General features: G+C 33.8%; 2 protein-coding genes across 2 annotated transcripts; one reads left to right on the forward strand and one right to left on the reverse strand.

The window, feature by feature from the left end:
- Positions 1-368: 368 nt before the first annotated feature.
- On the forward strand, positions 369-1727 carry LOC127136805 (uncharacterized). Its single transcript, XM_051063326.1, has one exon. The coding sequence runs from the start codon at positions 369-371 to the stop codon at positions 1725-1727; it is 1359 nt and encodes a 452-aa protein (XP_050919283.1).
- Positions 1728-4486: 2759 nt separating this feature from the next.
- On the reverse strand, positions 4487-6151 carry LOC127074719 (GDSL esterase/lipase At1g20120). Its single transcript, XM_051016060.1, has 5 exons — positions 5761-6151; positions 5561-5691; positions 5252-5485; positions 4911-5166; positions 4487-4719 (listed from the first exon to the last, which is right to left on the reverse strand). The coding sequence occupies exons 1-5, from the start codon at positions 6029-6031 to the stop codon at positions 4526-4528; spliced, it is 1086 nt and encodes a 361-aa protein (XP_050872017.1). The 5' UTR covers positions 6032-6151; the 3' UTR covers positions 4487-4525.
- Positions 6152-12948: the final 6797 nt, after the last annotated feature.

Consider the following 12948-nt stretch of genomic DNA (forward strand, 5'->3'; position numbering starts at 1 on the left):
GGTTTACTATAAATACCATTAACATCTTCATTCATTCTCACCAAACCAAATCTACTACATTTATATCTTTACTTATTTTCATCAAACAAAATATTCTACATTCATATCTCCTAAATCAAATCAAATATTCCACATCCATGGCTCAAAGAAATTTAATTGTGTTTATCCATTCCGAAGGGTCCCTTTTCACAGATCCAAGTGAGGGATTCTCATTTTGCAATACGAATTTGCATATGTTCAAAATCCACATCAACTCCGACTTCCATCATTTAAAAGACCGTATTGAAAAAAAGTTACAACGTTATGTTGAAGACATCATTTATCGCCATCCATTATTTAATGTAGATGATAATACCGTCTTTTACATAATGACACCCATTGAGACCGACGAAGATGTCAAGTCGATGTTTCAATGTCATATAACATTATCTCAATTACCCACCATTGAGATATATGTTCGTCTAGTCGAAAATCTTAAAGAACAACCGAGTCACAATGAAAATGTTGAAGAACAACCGACTCACAACGAAAATCTCTATTATCCAACGCAATTTGTACAGTCACATGACTATGGAATGAGTCAAGCCATTGACGAAGAACCGACTCAAAATAATGAACCTTTCATACCAAATGAAGATGTAGGCGAGAATAGTGAGGATGATCTTGAGGAGGTTCGATTTGAAGATCTATTTGGTGTTTGCGATGACGATGATAATGAAGACATATTCGACACACCGACCGTTGCACTAAGAGCGCAACCAATTAGTTTGTACAACCCACCTGTGCACATGCAAAACATAAGTTTGGATGATGCTGAACCAATCTCCGTTTTCGGAAGTTTCATACCAACTCACAATGCTGACGAAATAGAGGAGGGCATCGAGTATGAAAATAAGGAAGAGTGTGTTCTGGCGTTGCAACAATGGCATATAAAACGTAGTCTAGATTTTTCTGTGGTTAAATCTGACAATGTACGTTTTGTCATCAAATGTAGAAATTCAACATGCAATTTCAAATGCAGGGTCTCTTTGCGTAAGGGCAACTCAAGGTGGAGAGTTGGTAAGTCTGGTGGGCCTCATACGTGCACAACCACTTCCATGTCACAAGACCATACAAAACTCAGTTCAGAAATGATTAGTAAGAGCATAATGGAGCTTGTAAATCGGGACGCTTATCTTAAGGTGAAGGTTATCATCGCTCATGTTGCTGAGAAATACAGGTATATCATATCCTACAAAAAGACATGGATTGCAAAGTGTAAGGCAATTGAGTCGTTGTATGGAAATTGGGAGACATCTTACAATGATCTACCGCAGTGGATACTGGTAATGAAAACATATCTACCAGGTACCATTATAGAATTACAATCCTTACCTGTGATTTCAAATGATGGTTCATACTTGGGTGACCAAAGGGTATTTCATTGTCTGTTTTGGGCGTTTCGACCATGTATACGTGGTTTCGCGTATTGTAAACCTATTGTGCAGGTTGATGGAACATGGTTGTATGACAAGTACAAAGGAACTCTGTTGATGGCTGTGGCACAGAATAGGAACGGGAACATATTTCCGATAACGTTCACATTGGTTGAAAGTGAGACAAAGGAAGCTTGGAGTTTCTTTCTTAAGAATTTAAGAATACACGTTACCCCCCAAGTAAATCTATGCCTAATATCAGACAGGCATGAATCGATAAAGAGTGCATACGATAATCCGCAAAATGGATGACAGTATCCTCCATCATCACACGTCTATTGCATTAGACACATCGCGCAAAACTTCATGCGCGAGATTAAAGACAAGGATCTGCGCAAAATAGTTGTTAACATGTGTTATGCGTTAACATAGGCAAAATTTAACTACTATCGGGGGGAAATCCGAAGAACAAACAACGACGCTTTATCATGGATAGACAACATCCCTCGGGAGAAGTGGGCAAGGGCATTTGAGGGAGGGCAACGCTGGGGTCACATGACAACTAACCTAGCAGAATCAATGAACTCGGTGCTAAAAGAACCCGAAACCTTCCGATCACTGCATTGGTCAAATCTACGTACTATCATTTAGGATCACTATTTGGTAGAAGAGGCCATTAATGGACAAAAATGTTAGCCTCTAGGCAGGTTTTCACTGATAACTGCAACAAGGGGATGACTGAGGAAGTCATCAAAGCTAACACGCACAACGTCATGCAGTTCGATCGAGAGAGATTTTATTTCATGGTCCAAGAGAAGATTAATCATAACGACGGTCGACCAACCGGAACATTCAGCGTTGATCTGAGGAAACAACACTGTGACTGTGGGAAATTTCAGGCATTTCACTTACCTTGCTCCCATGTAATCGCAACATGTTCGAGATACGTCGGGACTACTCCATTCACATTCCAGATGTCTTCAAAATTCTTAACGTCTTCAAGGTCTATAAGGAGAGTTTCCTATGACTTCCCCGTGAGGAGAATTGGCCACAATATGAAGGATTTACTCTTTGCCACGACGACTCTATGAGAAGGAGGAAGAAAGGGCGCCCAAACAGCACCAGGATTAGAACCGAGATGGACGACGTTGAGAAGGAAAAGAGAAAGTGTGGAATTTGCCGTGAAATAGGACATATGCGTAGGAAATGTCCTAATGTTGCAGGACCGTCCCAGCGACCATCCAAATGATTATGTTGTTATTTTAAATATCCGTCCAGATGATTATGTTTTTTTTAATTATTAACTACTATGCACGTACTATATATAAACCATTGTGTATTTCTAATGTCTTGTGGGAACAAACAATTATGAAATACATTTGATAATCAAAGGCTTCTGGTTACAAAGTACGACCACATTAACTAAACAACAACAACAACCAACACAAGTGGTAATTAAAAAACTAATCAACAACAACCAACACAAGTGGACCTTCAACTCCTTTATTAACTTCACCACTATGTGCCGAAAACATACACTGAACATCTTCATCATTTTCTATACGATCCAGGTAATACATGTACGTACCATCGGAGCTTGCATCAGTCAACGTTATGTATGGACAACGATACTCTACTTTCCTCACCTTCATACGACGCCCGCCCAACTGTCGGAAGCCAGTGTGAATGGCTGAAATCAGTGTTCTGAAATTCCATTGCGGATCAAGGCAAACACTGATTTTTTCACATTGCCCATAAAATACAAGACCCCAAACAGACATTCTGACCAAAAGAAAGGATTTTGTGATCTGAGTTATATTTCTACAAGTTCTGCTATTTATAGAAAATTAATACTTGAATACTCGGTCAATCATTGGCCGAGACAGTACAAACACAAAGCAATTGCTCGGTCATTGAAATTTTGGAGGGAAACATATCATTCCCAAAAAATTATTGAAATTTTGGAGGGAAACATATCATTTTTATTATTAATATATAAGAAAAAAATTATTTTTATTATTAATATTATAAAAAACAATCATTTTTATTATTAATATTTTAATAAAACAATATTAGAAAACTATTATTTGTATTTTATAAAAATATTTATTATTATTTTTAAAAAAATCAATTATATTAATTAAATATAGAATTAATTAGAAAACTATTTAATAATAATTTTAATAAAATTATTTAATTATATAATAGTTTTTAAAATAATAAAAAATAAAAAAATTAATCCCTTCACTACCCAGCGCAAAATAGACTTCAGCGGGACAAATTGGATTTTTTTTTAAACTGGAATATTGTGAGAATATAATTTCAACTATGGGGCATTCAGGAAAAAAAAAGAAGTCTAGATTCATAAGTCAGATGGATGACCACATATTGAAGTTGCAACATGTTTGATAAAATTCAAATCATTAAAAAGAAAAAATAAATTATTATGCTATCAAGATCTCCAATAGTTGTCACAGTCATGATTGGAACACAAATTCATCAACATGATCTTTAAACATAAATGATTTGGCACACTCATATATATATATATATATATATAAATATATATATATATATATATATATATTAAAAATCTATACTTTTTAATTTTTGTTTCAATTTCTTATTTTTTGTTTTATGTGAGTATACCTACAATTGTGTTCAATTCTTTTGTTCCTATACACGACTAACTTCTTCAGAACCTATAAGATGATAGCTGTCATGCTTTTATTTGAAAAGAATGGAAGCTATTAAGACGGTGCTAGCTACTTACGTCCAACCCTTGTCAAGGAACAATTACCAACTTATCTCCTGCTAGTTTTTTGCAGCCTTAGTCAATCCATAAGCAAGTATAGTGTGACATTTGTTGTAAATCCATATAATTTCTATTACTACTATTGAATCTTTATAAGAAAAAAATTATATTTATTAAATAAAATAATATATCTGGAAAAAAATACAGATCAGATACACGTGAATGAATTTAAAAAACAATTTTTTTTATAAATAAGAATATAAAGTAATCCATAAAATGACAAAATATATTAAATGATAGTAGCATTGGAGGGTAATAAAGTCCTAATTTTAAAAGAAGAAAAAAAATTATATTTTCAAAGAAATTCATCTATCTTGTTATCCAAGACTTGTTTGACAAGTATTTCGTAAGCTCTTTCTGTGGGGTGATAACTATCCCAGAATACATATTCAGATGTATTTGCACAAACTTTTAACGTCAAAGAACTACAAAGCGGACCAAGTTCTACATTTGCAATTCCACAGCATGAACCATCCTCATTTTCAAATCCTGATCCATAAAAAATGAATAAGTCACTTAGAAGTACAAATATCTAAAATACACACTGATATTTTGACAAGAATAATTAATAATTTAGAAAAATAAATAATTTAGACACGTTTATTTTAAAAGGTATCGGTGCTACATAGTATAATAACTTAACGGGCTAGTGTGTTGTTATTTGTGGAGATAGTACTTACCATACTGATTGTGATTTATGATAATGTCATGCAATTCAATATAATTTTCAAGGTAGACAAGCCTAGAATCTTCAAGTTTTTTTGCTAGATCCACAAGGGAAGAAGAAAGCTTGGAGTTGAAAATCAATGCTCCCTCATTTATAATTTCTACACAATCCCTCTCTATGCCTCCTTTCACAGTTCTTTGCAGTGGCACACATCCTAATGGTGATAAACTGAATACTCCAATCCTTCTAGCTCCCAATTGATAAAGTTCCTTCATAAAAAATATTATTTTTTCAAAAATTGCAAATGGGTCCCCAAAAATTTGAAAATTTGCTAGTTGGTCCATAAAAGCATACCTCAACAAATTTTGAAGATTCACTAATCAGCATACTTGTATATTTTTCTATATCATATTCATCTTTTCTGAATGGTGACGTAAAATATGTTCCTGCAATATCATTGCTTCCCATACTTATGATAAATATGCTATTTTCTATAATCTCAGTTGTTCTATTTCCCCCCACAGCTTCCTTCAATTTTGCTATATACTCCTTGAACATTTCTAGTTGATCCTCTGCTGACAACACTGACTATAACATAACACAAATAAATATATGTTAAGGGCATTTTTGCAACAAAAAATTTAGAGAAAGAAAGTATATTACTGCTATTTCAATTGTTAGAGGATCATATCCTGAACCAGCCGACGCAAAACACACTCCAGTTAACAGTTCTTCAGTTGTCAAATTCGGATCGAGATATGGCGGCACGAGCTCCTTAATTCCGAAGTATTCAGCTGCAATTATATGAAAATCTTTAAGCACAATGAACCATGCAATGCAGATGTTAGAATTTAGGACTATACCAAAAATATCTGCCGGGATTTTTCCGTTGCTAAATCTTCCTGTCGGTTTTCCTCCGATAAAATCTTGCCCATATGGTTTGAAATCCGACTTCACTACTGTTTGAATATAGTTGTTGTTACCCGTATCCAAGACGGAATCACCAAATGCAATAACAGCAGGAAATGAATAGTTTTTATACCCAGATTTAAATGTAGCTGTCACAAGAAATGGATAAAACAAAACTAGGAAAGAACAAACATAAAAAGATTTGGAGGTGGAAAGGTTCATCATGTGATTTAAACTCAATCTTACTCGTTTACTACAACCTTCAGATATATAGATTTATAGAGTAGGGTCATGTTTGAGGACTACTACTTCATTGGCGTGTGTTATTCCAACATTATCCTTTACATGTAAGTAAAAGTTATCTTATAAAAACATTAAAAATTTTTGATTAATTATTTAATTGAATTTTCTCTTGTTGATTCCTTAAAACAGATAGCTACATATGAGGCACTTGTAGTTGTTGAGTTCACTGGGAAATGTTTTCTAAGTTTATCACGAAAGATAGTTCATAGTCATGCAGTTAATGTGTCTCCACAAAAGTATATAATTTGTAGGGTATCACCATATATTATGGAATCTTTATTGCCTAAAGCTTTTATAAACAAAAAAGAATGAATATTTTATTTTTGAATATTTTTTATGTAGTAGAGTAACAATGTGTTAATGTTAGAAAACTATAAAGTCTTACAAAGTAAAACTATAAAGATTGAAATTCGATATTATAAAATTTTAAATTTTAACAAGAAGAACGGAAGAAACATGATCAAAATTGTTAGAGGTGGTTTTTTATGTAAACCGCACATATGATTCTAAATCACACTGCCAATGTAATTGTGAAGGCTATTGAATCAGCGGCATTGCAGTTGTAATTGTGGATGTAAATTACAATAAAATCATAATGCTCAGTAGTTTGCATTTTCAACAATACTGTTGGTGATTTTAGTATCATCAATGTATTTTAGTAGTAATGTGATTTACTATAGGCCGGTGCAATTATGCGTTAAAGCTTGGAATCGAGTTAGGGATAGTGCGGAGTGCACGCTCGTCGAGCCAACGTATAATTGAATGCGAATAATTGAAACGGGTTTCCAAGGGGCGAAGCCCCTGGCGGGGTGCGGGGCAGCGCCCCGTTCGAAATTTTCTTTTGAACAGTTGAACCCTTTCCCAACCGACGTAGCCATTTCTGAACAGTTGCGTCTTTTCGGTTTCTGTTATTGATCTCCTATATAAGGAGTCATTTGGCCTCAGTTTAAAATAAAAAATAAATAAGAATAACGAAACCAAACTTTCTCTCTACATTCCTGAACATTTCTCTTTGCCAGAAACAAATTGTTCTTTAAGAATTATGCCCACAAAGATTTCGTGAACCCAGACAAGAATATGGTCGAAATACTTTGTTCGGAAAGTGTACGAACACGATTCTTCGAAGTTATCCAGGATTATCATACCCGATTGTCTAACAAATACAATTCTTTTGAGTTATTGTTTGAGATGGTATCCAACTCCATTATGCAAAAATTAATAGAGGGTGGATGATGAGAGGTTTTATTGTAGGACATATATTTTTCAAATTAAGCCGCTTTAAGTAAAATGGTCATTCATGAGAAAACGTAATTTGATAATCAAAACACTTTCATACGATTTGTTTTTGATATTTTTGATTTTCTAACACCAAACATAATGGATCTTTTAGAGAGAGTCCAAAGACTCATGCATAACAATGTATGTCTCCTAAAACAATGAATGTAGTTTTTAAGAGAATTGATTTTGCTATGCAAAGAAGAGTAACAATACAGTTTGTTGCAGATTTTCCTTCTATTTATGTATAATCTAAATTATAAATATGACAAAATATAACTTAGATATAATATTTAACTACATCTTACAACACTTTACCTCAAAGTACGAGAGAAAAGAAAAATAAATCAAATATACACTTAAAGTTTTTTGACGAATGTCTTTTGTAATGAATAACTTGAGTAGTCCATTATATAGCTTTGAATTTTTTTTTCTTTACAAATTCAAATGATATAAGACTTTTTCAACATGTATCACTGGTATGAAAAACCCATTTTACCTCGGTTGAAAAATGGGTTTCACTTCAATTTTATAGGAGAGGTAACGAGGTGCGTCATGAAAACTTGTCACATTTTCTCTCAGTTATAGTTCCATCGAGTGGAAAATTGTACTGGTCATGAATTTGATCCCCAACAACAACATTTGTGTATTTTTAAAACAAAAAGTGCATGCCACTATACCTCTCGATTTTTATTAATATCCGAGGTGAAAAGTGTTAGATTAGTCACTTACTTGCTATGCAAGTTTTCTGTTTTCTCTTATTTTGTGATTCAGTAAGTTGGTTCGAGTATTTGGTTGGTTGTTGGTTAAGTTAGTTATCAACCAACTTCTCTTTGCACTCTATATAAAAAGGAGTCTATCTATTGTAATCTCTCATGCAAGCTTTATCTTGCCTTCAATAATGATGAATATTGAAGGTGTGAAAAACACAAGAAATTGGGATTTGAATTAGGTTTTACAAAACAAAAGCTTTTATCAAAACAAGAACACCACTAAAAAGTTAATAACAAAGAGATAAAAACACAAGCATTTTTATCATGATTCGCTTGAAACTCAAAGCTACTCCAGTCCACCGCCAATGTGATTTTACCTTATACAAAAGGACTTAAACCACTATAATCAACCGATTACAATAATCACAAAGAATAACCTTTTTTGTCTTCTCAAGGATCTGACTATACCCCAGTCTCCTTAAGGATTCGCAAAGAATAACCTTATTTATCTTCTCAAGGATCCGACTATACCCTAGTCTCCTTAAGGAATCAAACAAACAATTTGAATAATATTTTTGTGTGTTACAAGTTGCTTCTATACAAACAAATTTTACACAAATGATAAACAATTACTCAAAGAAAAACCGTGTACAAAAATTGATAGTTTTTCACAAAGAAACATATTTGTCAAGATTGTTGTAGCACCGACTTTATCTTCAAGTCTTCAAGTCTCCAAGTCTCACTTATATAGCATAAGAAGAAGACCGTTGGAGGATAAAATGGGAAAAACTCATAGAGTGACTGTCCACTGCCAGATGGTGAAAGGAGTGATACTATGTATTGTCATTCGCCCAAAAAATCAGTGACATGTGTGATGTATAATACTGTCATTTCCCACAATATCAGGTAGTGGATAAGGTTTTTGATTTTTATTATGCACTATTTGATCACATGCCCATTTGATCTTATCTTCAAGTTTACTGGCTTCTGATGAAAGTTGATGAAACATGAAATGAAGAAACATAAAGCTGGATTCATAAACTTCAGAATCTTCGGTCATAACCTTGACACCGCCAGTAGTCTGGCTTTAGATCTCCATTATCTTTAAAATCTTCAGAGTGTTCAGAATCTACAGTCAGAACCTTGATAACCTCAACGTCTGGCTTGAGATCTTCAGGTAAGTAACACAACTTCATAAGCTTGCCATTCTTCAGAAGTTTAGTGATCAGAGTCACGCCTAAAAGCACATACTGAGAGAATGTTGCAACAACAACATATTGTCTCCTCAGAAGCTTCTCATGAGTGAATCAACACAGAAGCAGAAAGATAATTGCAATAGCAACATTGAACATCTTTCAAAATTTCGATTGACTGACGCATAGCAGAATTGGAACTCATCGTTCAGAAATTGATGACGTTGCACGTCATATACTCAGAATCAAAACTGGCTGTTAAAGCTACATAATAACAAACCATTAGGGTACCAAAATTGTTCTCACAAAAATACAACATTGTTATCATCAAAACTCAAGGTATAGATGTAGAACGAAATCTTATTTTAAAAATCTTCCCCTTTTTGATGGTGACAAAACACGTATTTTGATGAACAATTTTGTACAGGGTAATTACAGAAGAATACATATTACAAAAACACAAAGCCCCCTTGAGATGTATAGTCCTAAAAAGACAAAATCAGAATGAAAAAACACTTTCCTAATGAAACTTTTTGAAGTACCAGAATGGTCTTCAATTAGAGTATGGTTTATCTTCAGAAGTTGCTTGATGTTGTCCAGGGCACTGATTGGTTAACATCAACATTCTGATAAGCTTCACTTCAAAAGCTTGGTTGAGTTCTTTTGAAGAAGCTTCAGAGCTGGTTATCTTCAGAAGATTAAATTATGATTCTCTTGAAATTATCTTTCAGAGCTGAATTACCTTTAAAGAACTAATCTCTTTTGAAAGGAACTTTCAGAACATTGTTAAGAATTCTTCTTAAAAAACTTGATTGCCAAGTCTGATTACTATGGAGGTTACACTTCCTCACAACTAGATGTCGAAAATTTTTAATTCTTCAAAACTTGATGCCAAGTACCCAATGTTCCAAGTTAAAAACATCATATGATTCTTAGTCATCAACATGCAAGTTTTTCAGACTTAGATAGTAGACCATTTCTTCAGAAACTGGTAACTTACATTATGATCTTTGAAACTTCACAAGAGCTTCTGATTGTTTGAACTTAACCATTTTGGCCTTTGAACTTAACCCTGCAAAACAGTTAACAAACTATTCTTCGAAGTAGTTGTTAGCAAAAAATATTAAACAATGTTTGGTTTCTTAGTTAGGGATTTAGATATATCAAAATTAATTACGAATCTTCCCCTTAGATATGTTTTTCCCCCTTTGTCATCAATCAAAAATACATAGACAAATAAAATAGAATAAGGATTGGAGAGAAAACAAACATGATTTTCATTGATTAATGCCAAAAGGCAGAAAGATACAATAAAAAAGAAAGACGGAAATATAAAGAAAAATAATAGGAATGTAACAAGTACTTTAACAAACATAAAGGGCACACACACTTAGTTAGAAATAAAAAGCACACACACACACACACACACACACACACATGTGAAGACCATTTTGAAAACTAAGGGTTTTGGGAAGGAGGAGGAGGCGACAGAACAACTGTGTATTCATCCGATAGATTTGAGGGATCTACCAATGAATCAACATCTTCTTCGAGACAAATATCCATGTAGTATGCCAAAACTTCTGATGGATCGATCTTTGTGAAGATATGATAGTTTTCCGCCAGGATATTACTACTGCTGATTTCTCCTTTGGGTGGAGGAGTGCTTTCAATGATGACAAATCTTTGAGGAGATTGAGAATGAGCCAGCTGCAGTTGTTGAAACAGTGGGTGAATTTGTTGTTAAGGAGCAAACATTGTGAAGTTGAAGGAGAGGATGAACTAATGCAAAGAGGTGTTTTAGGTTTGAAAGATGAAAGTGTGGGAATACTGTGTGCGTAATGTGAAAATGTGAGTGAAGTGAGTTAAATTTTTTTTTTTGCAATGATGACAAGGTAAAAATACGCAGTCATGGGGGGAAGCATAAGCGTTTATAACCTAATTCTAAGAATTGTGAAACCCAATGTATCACACCATTAATATGCATGCTCAAAAAATGAGACAATTGTCACCACTAAGAGCCACACACTATCAATAGACACGACAAGCATTTAATGAAATCGTTATTCAGAACCAAGAAGACAAATCGATAAGATTTCTTTTGATCAGAACCTTCCTGATTCACAAAACTTTCTCACTTCAGAAAGCTCATGTTTTAGAGTCAACAAATAAATTCTCAGAATCTAATCTAGAGTTCTGAAGACTTAAACATTCTGAAATACATCTTTTCATTCTGGACAAAAATCCATAAATAAGTTTTTTTAGAATGAAAACGAATCTATCTTCAGCAAGGGGTTTTGTAAAGATATCAGACCATTGATGATCTGTATCAATAAATTTTGGATGAAAAATACCCTTCTGAACATAGTCACGTAAAAAATGATGTTTAATTTCAATATGCTTAGCCCTGTAATGCAAGATAGGATTCTTAGACAAACAAATAGCCGGAGTATTATCACAAAGAATAAGAATGTTATTCTCGAATATCTGATAATCTTCTAGCTGACTCTTCATCTAGACTATCTGAGTGCTGGATTCAGAAGTCTCAATATATTTAGCTTCGGCTGTTGAAAGCGCAATTGTTAACTGTTTCTTGCTGGACCATGAGATCAAATTATTTCTCAAAAATTCACAACTTCCAGAAGTACTTTTCCTTTCTATTCTGTCTTCAACATATCTAGCATCACAATAGCCTACTAATTTATATTCACTTGATTTTCTATAAAACAAACCAAGGTTAGTAGTACCTTTCAGATACCTAAGATTCTCTTAACAACAGTTAAATGAGTCTCCCTAGGATCTGATTGGAAGCGAGCACATAAGAAGACACTGAATAAAACATTAGGTCTAGAAGATGTTAGATAAAGGAGAGAGCCTAACATACCTATGAATAACTTCTGATTTACCTTACTTCTTACCTCTTCTTTCTCCAGAATACATGTAGGATGCATTGTAGTCTTTGCTTGCTTGCATTCTGACAAGTTAAACTTCTTCAGAAGTTCCCTTGTATATTTGCTCTGATGAATGTATGTTCCTTCTGAATGTTGATCAATTTGGATTCCCATAAAGAACTTGAGTTCTCCCATCAAACTCATTTCAAATTCTACTTGCATTGACTTAACAAACTCCTTGCACAATGAAGCATTAGCATAATAAAAAATAATATCATCAAAATATTTTTTGCACAACCAGATTATCATTCTTAAAGGTTTTGCAAAAGAGAGTCGTGTCCATTTTCCCTATGGTAAATTCATTTTCCAAAAGGAAGTTAGTTATTCTATCATACCGAGCTCTTGGAGCTTGTTTCAGACCATATAACGACTTTTCAGTTTAAAAACAAAGTCAGAATTTTGAGAGATTTCAAAACCAGGAGGTTATATACTTCTTCAGAAATATATCCATTTAAGAATGCACTCTTAACGTCCATCTGATAAAGGATAATGTCATAATTGACTACAAATGAAATTGGAAGATGAATAGACTTGAACTTGGAAACTGGAGCAAAGGTTTATGTGTAGTCTATACCTTCTTGCTGACTATAACCTTGTGCTATTAGTCGAGCTTTATTTATGACAACTTCACCCTTCTCGTCGAGCTTGTTTTTGAAAACCCATCTGGTTCCAGTATCATGAAAACCTTTTGGTTTCTGAACGAGATC

Source organism: Lathyrus oleraceus, chromosome 4, assembly GCF_024323335.1.
Source record: "Lathyrus oleraceus cultivar Zhongwan6 chromosome 4, CAAS_Psat_ZW6_1.0, whole genome shotgun sequence".
NCBI lineage: Eukaryota > Viridiplantae > Streptophyta > Magnoliopsida > Fabales > Fabaceae > Lathyrus > Lathyrus oleraceus.

What these genes read in the sequence shown, in the direction of transcription:
- LOC127136805 (XM_051063326.1), top strand. Translation starts at nt 369, where the DNA reads ATGACACCCATTGAGACCGACGAAGATGTCAAGTCGATGTTTCAATGT.
- LOC127074719 (XM_051016060.1), bottom strand. Translation starts at nt 6,031, where the DNA reads ATGATGAACCTTTCCACCTCCAAATCTTTTTATGTTTGTTCTTTCCTA. An exon ending in CTCTAACAATTGAAATAGCA is followed by an intron (nt 5,486 to 5,560) that starts GTAATATACTTT and finishes GTTATGTTATAG; the next exon opens with TCAGTGTTGTCAGCAGAGGA. An exon ending in CATAAATCACAATCAGTATG is followed by an intron (nt 4,720 to 4,910) that starts GTAAGTACTATC and finishes TTTATGGATCAG; the next exon opens with GATTTGAAAATGAGGATGGT.